The sequence below is a fragment of the Osmerus eperlanus genome, chromosome 8, assembly GCF_963692335.1.
Source record: "Osmerus eperlanus chromosome 8, fOsmEpe2.1, whole genome shotgun sequence".
NCBI lineage: Eukaryota > Metazoa > Chordata > Actinopteri > Osmeriformes > Osmeridae > Osmerus > Osmerus eperlanus.
In genome coordinates, this window is record NC_085025.1 from 1,572,724 (window position 1) to 1,584,138 (window position 11,415).

General features: G+C 41.3%; 1 protein-coding gene, 1 long non-coding RNA gene and 2 other non-coding genes across 6 annotated transcripts; all 4 read right to left on the bottom strand.

The window, feature by feature from the left end:
- Nucleotides 1-316: 316 nt before the first annotated feature.
- On the bottom strand, nucleotides 317-8,426 carry syncrip (synaptotagmin binding, cytoplasmic RNA interacting protein). 3 transcript variants are annotated; one of them, XR_009930916.1, is made up of 12 exons: nucleotides 8,130-8,426; nucleotides 7,044-7,203; nucleotides 6,213-6,331; nucleotides 6,031-6,138; nucleotides 5,788-5,901; nucleotides 5,208-5,384; nucleotides 4,888-5,023; nucleotides 4,568-4,773; nucleotides 4,109-4,258; nucleotides 3,873-3,994; nucleotides 2,054-3,766; nucleotides 317-1,858 (listed from the first exon to the last, which is right to left on the bottom strand). XR_009930916.1 is itself a non-coding variant. In XM_062467363.1 (12 exons), the coding sequence occupies exons 2-12, from the start codon at nucleotides 7,201-7,203 to the stop codon at nucleotides 1,817-1,819; spliced, it is 1,707 nt and encodes a 568-aa protein (XP_062323347.1). In that variant the 5' UTR covers nucleotides 8,130-8,425; the 3' UTR covers nucleotides 317-1,816. The 3 variants fall into 3 exon arrangements, 2 of the variants coding, with proteins under 2 accessions (XP_062323347.1, XP_062323346.1); XM_062467363.1 differs by having other exon boundaries at nucleotides 317-1,855; nucleotides 3,391-3,766; nucleotides 8,130-8,425; XM_062467362.1 differs by having other exon boundaries at nucleotides 3,391-3,766; nucleotides 8,130-8,425.
- Nucleotides 8,427-8,485: 59 nt separating this feature from the next.
- LOC134024732 (uncharacterized) lies at nucleotides 8,486-11,011 on the bottom strand. Its single transcript, XR_009930917.1, has 4 exons — nucleotides 10,583-11,011; nucleotides 10,125-10,155; nucleotides 9,231-9,891; nucleotides 8,486-9,155 (listed from the first exon to the last, which is right to left on the bottom strand). It is a non-coding gene; the product is annotated as an uncharacterized LOC134024732 (long non-coding RNA).
- Nucleotides 9,973-10,045, bottom strand: LOC134025793 (small nucleolar RNA SNORD50). The gene has a single exon (XR_009931300.1). It is a non-coding gene; the product is annotated as a small nucleolar RNA SNORD50 (small nucleolar RNA).
- On the bottom strand, nucleotides 10,455-10,524 carry LOC134025794 (small nucleolar RNA SNORD50). The gene has a single exon (XR_009931301.1). It is a non-coding gene; the product is annotated as a small nucleolar RNA SNORD50 (small nucleolar RNA).
- Nucleotides 11,012-11,415: the final 404 nt, after the last annotated feature.

Genomic DNA, 11,415 nt, shown 5'->3' on the forward strand with positions numbered 1-11,415 from the left:
AATGACTTGGTTGTTCTTTGCTCTGTCGCCCATCAGTTGGGAGTCTGGTGAGAAAGTCTAATTCTCCCGTTAGTGGATTTCTTTGCTTATCACATGACATTAAATTAAAATGTAAACCTACTTCTCGTGACATACCATAATTCATATACCCTTCATTTCTTCATTTGACGTTAACTGAACTTTGATTTAGGACCCTAAATCCAAGTTTCAATTTGTTTTCAGATTTGAAGCCATTGCAATTTGAATCAACAGGTTCATATTCAACAAAAAAAATTTAGACAGTTTAGTCACGGCAACAAACTTAACACAAGACAGATGAAAGTCAAGAACTTTATTAAAAAAATAAGTTACACTCGCCTCACTATACAGTATAAAACAATTTGCAAGTATGCAAAAACACTTGTTAGCATACCAACAGTTTTTCATAACTGGTAACATCTTTTCAAAGTAGTCTGTGGTGATATAGACTTAGAGGGAGTCTGCTGTGTACAAAACCTGATTGACTTTTTCAGTCTACTGTACTTCCACAATCCAGAGGAAGATACAAGAATCCCTTTTGTACTGGACAATCCCAGTCATCTCCAGCTAGTAATCACATACTCAACATGATGCAGATTCAAGACACTTGTCACATATGTCAAATGTGACAAAAAGGCAGCTTGGATGTCATTGATCCTTCATGTTGTGCATGATTAGGCAAATGTTCTTTCAGTTGTACACAATTGGCAGATGGCTTTCAAAGTTTTTTTGTGTATGCAATCAGTCCAAGGGGGATTCTACCACATACAAAGTTTACACCTCATCCCCCCGTTAAGGAAAGTGTTCACACTGCAAAGCTTCTAAATGAAATGTAAAAAAAAAAAAAACTGGTGTTTCCTGGTGTTCAAGCATTTACAAAAGTAACATGTTCCTAAACTTATCATTCAACCACTACATAATCTAAAGACATGTAGATAACTCATTTAAATCAGGACTACAAAGTCCTGATTTAAATGGAGTCAGGTGGCTGAGCGGTGAGTGAGTCGGGCTAGTAATCTGAAGTTTGCCAGTTCGATTCCCGGCCGAGTCAAAATGAGCAAGGCACTTCACCCTACTTGCCTCGGGGGGAATGTCCCTGTACTTACTGTAAGTCGCTCTGGATAAGAGCGTCTGCTAAATGTAAATGTACAAAAAGGCTTGTTCGTGCTCATTTTGAGAGAAGTTAACATGCCCAGTTTGCCTGTTGCTGTGCCAGACAAACGGCAGGCACAACTAAAATAAGCTTTGAGAAGGCTGCCGTTTCTCTTGTGCATATTTGTTTGAAAGCCCTGCTATCATCAGTTTCCTTATTTATGTACAATACAGACAGAGCAGTTGAATCCTCTGTACTGAGGTAGATAACCAACCGCTTCCAGGAATGCCTGACCCTCTATGACAGGTGGTTAAACCAGTCATAAACAATGTTTAAACCAAGTCATGACCACAATGCTAACACTGCAGTTAGAACAAAAACATACATTAGCATCAAGCTCCTTGGAGCCACTCCAAACTTAGACAAAGTGCAAAATACATTTACATTTACTTTCAGGGTGGGTTCACCTTTATCCTTTTTCACATTATTCCATTGTCTCAAAATGGCGTTATCTTTGGGGAGGTGGCAAGCTTATAAAAACATATGTTCAACCAACCAACTTTATTTTTCTTACTTGATTATCTTTATGTGGCAGTTTGGGAAATATGCTTTTGTAAGGCTGGTGATACAGTTAGATCATTGGGTTGACCTTACCATCGCATCCATTGGCAGCTTGCAGTGAAACCCCATATAGCAGGCCAGTCTTCATAGGGACAGATCAGGACCATCTTCGACCCCTTTTCCCTGCTAGTCAGGTAACAGAAGGATGCAATTAGATAGGATAGAGCACAGATATCACAGAACACACACACATTGATAAAACAATAAGTCTTCACATGAAAAGCCAGTTAACGGAAAATGGATAAGCATTCACTATAACAACACCCTTGCATGCACAAGGCTACAGTTTTACGACAAGGTCCAGTAAGACAGCGGTCTTACCATGTCTTTAAAAAGGTACAAGGTACAACAATGAAGATGTATGGGTGAACACAAATAAGGGGTTATGGCAGGGGAATGGCTGGTCTACAAGCAAAACAAGCGGTTAACACAAATGCCAAACATTTCCCATAATTGATTAATCTTGTGAATTTGAAATACATGTGCAAGATGAGTATTGAGGCCTCAAAGGAAGATCTTTCTGGGGCAATAGCTTTACTTATCAAATTGTGCTTTCTCGGTAGCCACAACAAGTTGTTTGGTTATAGATGGGTTGGAATCTGTCTTGACAGTCACCATAACCACGTTTTCCCCGAGTATATATTTATATAAACAATATGCAAGTATTTGGACATAATATAATTTAGAAATAACCAGAACAATAGAGTATGTCACTACACATACACAACACTTAATTTGTGGAAAGATGCCTGTTAAAACTCAGGTGGTTTAGAATTTAATGGCATGCAAAGTGACATTGCACCATGTGGCTACCACAGGCAAACCTTTGGTCCATTTCTTCCACAAAGAGCCTTAAATTTGAAGGGAATTTGAAGAGAGAATTTGCCGAAACAGGAATTGGCAACACAATTTGAGGTTTTGTACACGTGTGTGTGTATGTTTATTAAAGCAGACAAACAGCAAAAAATACAAGCCAAAATGTTTAGCCAAAAATAGGACTATGATCCTTTTTCTTCTTCCAAAAACAACGCCATAACCTAGCATAATCCTTGTGACATACAAATTGTAGTTTCATTTTGTTTTAAATACATGTTTAGGAGACATAAGCTTTGTTTTGCTGTTAGCTACTTAAGACATGGAGACCATAAGAACATACATAAAACTATAGCCAAATAGACACGTGGAGCACATGATTGCAAATCTAAAATTTCAAACTGATTATGGGAATCGCATCAATCAACTTGAAAACATTAAACCAGTTCGCCAGAAGCAGTTGGGAGTGTGACTACTGTTCAAGTCCAAGCGGATTATTAAAATATATACAAGAGCAACTTGCCAGATGTCACCAATTTGAAAAAGTAGCAATGGTATGGATTTTGGGGCCAATCAGATCGAGTCTTTAAAAAAGGATTTGTTATGAAAGCCTTACTGTTCTACTTCCACTGTTGCCCAAAAGAATCCTGATAAAACTCCTGGTTGTCAGATTTGTAACCATAGTTACCAGTATGATCACCACCTTGGAGCGGTTGCTGAGCAATGGGTTGAGAGCCCCAGTTCTGATTATTGGTCTGACGTCGTTTGGTATCTGGCTGGTTGTACCCATCAGCTTTGCGCTTTCCTCCTACATTTCCACCGCGGCCACCCCTCGCACCACGTACCCCGCGGCCTCTGGGCTGCACGCCTCCTCTGGCCCCTCGCACGCCTCTGCCTGCTCCTGGACCCACTCCGCCTCCTCGCTGGGAAAAGCTGGCCCTGCCACGGGGAGCGCCCGCACCCTGGCCCCGGCCTGGGGAGCCCCCCCGGGACCCTCTGCCCCCTCTCCCTCTGCTGGGGGCCTGAAAGTCGTCGTAGCTGTAGTAGGGGTCCTCGTATCCACCGCGGTAGTTGTGATAATCATACCCATAGTAATCATGGTAATCCTCATAGCCGTAGTAGTCGGGGGGGTAAGAGTACCCGCCCCTCCCACCACCTCTACCACGCCCCCTGGAGGGAGGGGGCATGTGAGGAGGACCATAGTAATAGTAATCATCATATCTGTGGGAGACAAGCAGAGGAAAGACAATGCCACAAGCGAGATCAAGACACTGGACGTGGGATGCACTAACACAGAATGCAGCTTGGAAGTGAAATCCTTTCTTACGTTGGTGCTTTGGCTGCTTGTCTCTGGGCTTTGCGTTCTTTCCTCTTCTGATCAGGGGGCTTGGCAAACACAATTTCTATGTGTTCTCCCTCCAGATCTTTGCCATTCATTTCATCTAATGCCTGTGGAGAAAGGCAACAAGAAAAACTTAATGCGTCACACGTTCGATGTCTTGCATGCTTTGAAAGTGTGTTGTATTTCCCCACTAAAGCAGAATATCAGGGTATGCTCAATACCTTGACTGCACCATCCCTTTCCTCAAAGTGAATAAAGGCATAATCTTTAAGTTTCTTCACTCGCTCCAGCTTCCCAAACTGGCTGAAGGTTTGTTCAAGTATTTCTTCAGTAACACTGTTCGCGAGGTTGCGGACAAACAAAACTTTGACCTGTTGATTTGAAACAAGACAAGAAAACAGAACATAATCAAAGTTTAAGAGCTTCAAGGCATTTCACGCTGTATAACTATTCCCTGAGCTTCTGTATTTGAATCAAATAATTCAACGACTTCAGTTTTAGATTAATCTTACACAGAATCCAACGTGAAGCAACTGAACTAAAATGAACAAGTCAAAATACATATTCCGTGTCCCTACACAATGGGTCCCTTTGATTTAAGGAAAGCGGCTAAATGAACACCATGTTATGGTTCCTCCTGCTCCTCACCACATTGTAATCAACGGACGGCCCTGGTTTACCTTGGCCATGACGTCTGGGTCTGGGTCCTCTATGGGGTCAGCCCATTCCACAGTGACCACATTCCCCCACACCTTCACTTTGCCGCTCATGAGCCTACGGCGGGCCTGGGCAGCAGTTTTATGGTCTTCGTATTCCAGAAAGCAAAAACCTCGGTTCTTCTTTTTGTCATCGGGTTGATGGTACAGTATGACATCATTAAGTCCCTCTGCGTAGAAGGGTTAGGAGAGGGGTCAGTTTCATGCTCATTACTAATATGAACTAGAGATCTTGAAATGGGGCGTCTTCAAAAGACAGCTGTAAAATGGTATAGGTTTCTTACCTGTAACTTTAGCAAATTCCTCCACAATCTGCTCTTTCGTCTTACTTTTCGGGATGGAGCCGACAAATAGCCTGTTATTGGCTACTGAAATACACACTCCAATGTGCTTTCCAGGTCGAATTTCGTTATTATTACACTGTGGACAAAAGCAAATACACAACTCTATGTGACTTCCTGAACTCAAAAGAAAGTGAGATCTGACCGAGAGCACAGAAGATGTTAAAAGCAACCAGCCAAACAAACATTTCTAAATTAGGCATTGAGCATGCATCTTAACGATCTACCGCAACAGGAAGATTAAGGCTTGTTGAGACACTCACAAGTTTCACCGCCTCCTGTGCAGCCTCTTTAGTGCAGAAAGTGACGAAAGCGTAGCCTCTGTTGAGGCCGCTGAGGGGGTCCATCATCAGCCTCAGATCCCAGATAGGCCCTGCCTTCTCAAAGAGTGGGACCAGCTCGTCCTCAAACAGGTCTCGTGGAATCTTCCCTACAAATATCTGGAAAGAAAGAGCAATTCATAAGAAACCGTCAGCTGATAGTGAAGTGGTCTAGGATTGCGTAAAGGAGACTGGAGGGATTTGGTGAGAGCACTTCAAAAGTATTTCAAGTAAGTATTTCAAAGTTAGGAAGGTTTCGTTTGACCCAAAAAACACTGCATCCTCTTTATAACTAACTGTTCATGACAAGTTGTTAGAAACTGTGGGAATAGATCATCTCTCTGCTGTCTTTGGCACAAGCGGATTACGTCCACCTTAAACCCAGTCAGATCTAGGCAGCAACCTCTCAACGTAGCGAGTGTTTCACTCACGTGTTTCTCCAGGATAACAAGTGAGTCACCATAAAGCAGAAGAGGTCGGCATCAACTGTCATTTTCGTCACAACTTCTGGGCAGAAACATACCTCTGTTCCAACAGTGGGCTGCGCCCCTGAATACACCGACTCTGGTGGTGGGTCACCGTATTTCCTCTGACCTGTTGTTACGTCAAGTGTGTAGCTGGTTCTATCAAGCAGAGCCTGCAGTCGACAGATTAAAATAAATCAGAAATCATGTAGAGATCACAATTGGTCAGCCCTCTAGTATGTGCAGACACAAACAGGGAGCACACACACTCCATGAAAGCGGCCTTCCAAACGTTTACATACTTTGATTTTAGCTTCATCTGGTCCTTTTGTGGCGTCTGAGACTTTTGTCCCTTGCTTTTCCCTCTGTCTGTAAGTCTTCATAACTCCACAGAGAAAGGCACTTTTGTTCTGAAAAGGCAAGGATCAGGATTTAGATCCAAACCACTCTCGATCAAAAGATGTGCGTGTAGGGCTATACTTACCTGAACATGTGACAGATCACTTTCCCTAAACTGCAGCAGGACTTGCAGGGCTCCTTCTTCATTAAATTCTTTCAACGCTTCAATTGCTCTTTCATCTAGGTCACTGTGCGCTACCAGTCCTGAAGAGAGAGCAATATTTCAAACACAAAAGAAAACATATTTTAAAATGTTTCAACCAACGTGGAGTTTCTTCAGGCCACAGTATAGATTTTATGAGGACATTTCATCTGTTGGAGCTGTTGCTAAGAGTTATACTTAAATATTAATAACATCAATATCTTCAGTTATGGTAGAAAAACTTTCATGAATTGGGCTGGGGGCAAAGAAAAACGTTTGAAAAACAATTTAAAATAGTCTCGTAAAATTAAATTAAATACATGTATGAACAATCACTTTCATATATTATTCGCGCACCCAATAGTAATTAACATGTAAACAATGTACTTGGAGGGAGGGTTGGCGTCACCTGTCCCTAGTCTCTGACAGCTGCCGCTATTGTTCTGCACATGCCCAGCTGGCTTCCACTTTCCCCTGAGACCTTACCGAGGGCCACCCCCTCATCAACCCAGCTCGTCTAATAAGGAAGAACACGGGCTAATCCTTCTACAGTAAGTAATGTATTCTTCCGTTTCAGCCTCTTACTGACAATGAGAGCGTATTATAGGTTGTGCTTGTTTTGATATGTGATGTTTGATGGTGGTTTGTATTGGTTCCACACAACGACGCAAATAACTGCAGAGAAACGTGAAAAAAATGAAGCCTGTTCTGTCTGGTCAAATTAAGTCAAAAGAAATTCTGAAGGGGGAAACCTTTGTGGTGAACGTTGCTTACCTTCTATGTAAATGTCATCTAGTTTTTCAGCAACTTGTTGTGGTAAACCTGCATCTATTAAAGTCTGGAAGTGTTCAGAGCGGGTGACTGCTGTAGTCGTATCCATCGGTTCTTCTGTACCATTCCCATTAACATGATCAGATGCCATGTCTTCAGACATCTGTGAAATGTAATAACCCATAATGAATCAACAGTAGTGTCATGTTGAAAAATGAAATGGCCATGCCTCATGAAAACAAGTGGCACGTGCAACAATCTCGTCATACATACATACGCGCGTGGAAAGCACACAAAAGTAGGAATGAATGACGAATAGGAAAACTAACACAGTGTACGGTAGCACAATTTTACCCTGACATACATGTTGGAGACTTAATCAAGGCAGGAAAACTCAAACGTGCAGGCTAGACAACGAAGACGTGATACTACATCAGCTAGCTAGGTGCACAAGAATATAATGGCCACATGATATAGATTAGGCCGGCCTAAGCAGTTTGCGGCTAGGAGTCTGCATGATACAACCACATTTTCCTGGACGGAAACGTATGAAACCAACGTTACAGTAGCCAAACTAATGCAAGGAAGCCACATTATATGCTGTTTGGGAGTTAACTTAAATGTCCATGCACAGTTGTTTGCCTAGATTCATGCCACGATGAGCAATAGCAAGCACTGCTAAGCAATCGGTAGGCACATTTCTGAATGCACTTCAGCCACGCCTCTCGAATTAGCTTGCTTGCTATCTTAGCTAAGGACACCTCTGCATTTCAAAACAGACAAATAAGCAAGTTAAGCGACTAACACTGGTAACTTGGGCTAACAGACGACGGCAAACATGCTCAGCTGTTGACTTGACGTTCCACATGTATCACTCGTTTAACTAATGGAGTTAAGCCAACCAATGAAGGCAAGCTAACTGGAATCATTAGCTAGCCATACCCAGGCACACTGGCTACCTAGACCGGCGGGCTAACATCAACTTGAAAACTAGCTAAGCCACTTTCCACATACACTGTTTGCAAACATTAGTTACGTAATTTAAGGATTATGTCCTTATTCCATCCGTGTTCACTAAATAACACATACCTTGCGTCGTTTCAGTAAGGTGCACGGTGCTGATTGTGTCTCGTTTCAGGATTGTGGATATAAAAAAAGAAAAATATCTAGCAAGCTACAATTCCCCGGCGTTCGTTCGATTCTGTTCTTTCCCTCCCCCGTAAAACTAAAATGGCGTCTACGTTAACGCCGCAAGCCCTCCTGCATCTATGGGGTTTCTGCAACAGCTATACACGGGCTTATCCATTTTCGTTTTTTTTCCTGACAGGTTATGTAAGGGCAGAGCCCCGACATCTTACTGAAAAGGGTATTGGACCTCAAACGTATTGGGGCAATAACCGAGCGATCTCTACATTGGGTTAGTTGTTTTATTGCAATATTAGAGAAGACAAAAGTACAATATATGCTCAATTTAATTAAAAGTATGAGTTACAGTATGACGCTGGCCTTGACGTCACCATCTAATTCAATCCAGCATTTGAGTTCGCCCATAGCAAATTAATCTCAATCTGTGTCAGAAGAGGATGACGATGAAGAGGAGGATGATAATGATGAAGAGGAGGATGATGATGATGATGATGATGATAAAGACTCTGATGATGATGATGATGATGATGATGAAGACAAGGACAAAGAAGACTCTGATGAAGAGTCTGATAAATCCCGATTGTTATCAGACAAGATAATCTCCAGAGCTCTTTGGAGAGTCAAGGCCCCATCAGAGACCTCCAAGTCCTCCAGAACCCCTCTCAGAGCAAGGGTGAAAGCAGAGGCTCTGTCACGTGGGTTCACTGTCAGTGGTGCAGCATCAGAAACCTGTAATTTAAAAATAAATGCTATGTAACTGTACATGTCATACAGTCAAGGTAATGTCTTAATCCATCTGGAATGTGAATAAAAAGAAAATCTAGTTATAGATTTTCAGAAACTTGCCCAACTCTGTTGTGAAGATAAGTAAGGTCCCACGTGTGAGAGATCGTTCAGTCTTTGGGTGATGTCAGTAACCCCGTCACCTCTCGGTGTAGGCCTACTCATAATGGGCCTGACTACAGCTACCTAGAACATTCGCTTGAATTGAATGCAAAGCAATAACATCAGTGCGAAAATAAATCAAGAGGAATTTAACGCCACCTTTCTGTTTATGTTGCCATGCCGACTCCATGTGGTTTTAGTGTGGCAAACCTGATTCCTGGAATAACCAACAGCGCCAGTATCCATGGCTGGTTCCTCCTGCTCCAAACGCAACATCGTAACATGTAAAGACAGCATGTCCTAATAACATATCCATCATAGTGGTGCTTATAAATCTACAGCAATTAAGTTACTTTATGCCTTTAATAGCTGGTAGTGAATCATCGTTTACCTCAGGGTCATTTGTCTCCATCTATGGAGCTCTGAATTGTGGAATTATTTAGTAAAATAAGTTTAATTAGCATAAACGATTAGGCTACCATGAAATGTGCCGCAAGTTAAAACCCAATCGTGTAGACCGAACTGCCTTGACATTTGAATAGTCATATGGTTACTATGATGTCACAATGCTTTCCATCAGACATGTAACACACCAACACCCACAAATGAAATCACAAGCAGATAACTTAAATATATTTATTCAGAGGCATAATTTAAATATATTTATTCAGAGGCATAATTTACAGAAACAAGAACCACTCACACAGTTCCATCGTTGTTGCATTAAATACATCTAGAGGCTTGTGTAAAGTATCATGAGACCACTGACTCATTTCCTTTTGAATGATTGAAGACATCCTGAGTTGAATCAAGTCACTACCTATAAATACAAATACATAGTTAGCATTCATTTAACACCGAGACAACTTTCATAAAGGTCAGGTGTCAGGGCATTTACTGCAGATCAGAAATCAGATCCGTATAAACCATTTCATTCACATGAACTCAGGTTCGGGATAAAGTCATCACATCAGTATACCTCGGGTGTGCAAACATTTCCACATTCCTTACATATTGGAAAACTTGGGTGCAAGAGACTTGAGGTAAACTTACCTGAATTTAGACGGGGCATCAAAGCTTCATCCTGGTTGGAGAAAATTAAAACAATTCATTAGATTTCCTCCAATCAAAATATATGATGGTCTTGACCATGATCCTGGTAGATCTGACAATTATGAATCCCACAGGAACCAGGTTTATTGGTCATCCTTAAATTTATCTGTACAAAAAGGCGGAGATTTTCATGCCGACAACTTTGCTGTAACCTTTAGTTAGACTAAAGCTATGACACCAAGGCTACATGGACTTTATGTACGAATCAAGACTTCGGTTAACGCTAGGAAATATAAACTAGAAAACCAGGATATTTTGTTGCAAAATTGTATTTCAGAAATCAGATCCGATAATGTTTTCAGTCACAGTTATCAGGTTCGGGATTTTGTCATCCTCAATACATTTGTAGCAACCGGAAATGTATTAGATAGGCACAAGTAAGATTTTAAACTGCATACGAACCTTTTCGTTATAGCGCGGTTTCATCTGGCCACCATGAACAGCATTTGGAAAGCTGGCTTTTAGTCATTTAAATATAAGTAATGCAACCATGTCGATTTAACTACGCAAAATTATCTATCAACAATGCATCTAATTTGGGATTTATTCACTCCTGGTACTGCCATTTCAAAAAAGCCTATGCTTTTAGCACGTGGATGTTTTAGCACGTGGTCCAACTTCACAAGTTTTCATCTACATCTAAAATTACGTCAGCCATTAGCACACCGCCTTCCTAAACTAATTTAGCTCGTTCAACAGACTTTAGAATTTAGGTATCAAACTACTGCGATTAAGACAAGTCATTCATTATAGCCTTATACCTACACATGTACCGTCCAACTGCGAGCTACATCTCAAGAAGAATTTTTCAGAGAAGTTACCTTGTATTTATAGGCAATGAAATTCATCATCACCATTCAGAAACACAGATTCAACAAAAATTAATACCCGAACGATTTAGTTCCCCAGATTCAAACATTGCCTAGGAAAGAAATTTAGATTTTCTTAAACTAGTCGCTGCATCATACAATGCACATTTGATCAGTCCATTCATTTATGCATTTTAATGTCTGTGTAAAGGCAATATTGTAAATTACTATTGAACATAGTTTTAACGTAATAAACTGGCGTCAGCTGAGCTTTAAAACAGGGTTAGCTACAAATGAAATGCTCTGATTGGTTGCAGTTTCGCCAATCCCAACACGATTTACATTCTGTCCAATGGCAAACGACATACGTATAAGGACTCTAGTTTTAATGTATTATGCTGCCCTGTTGCGCAACCTCGCTT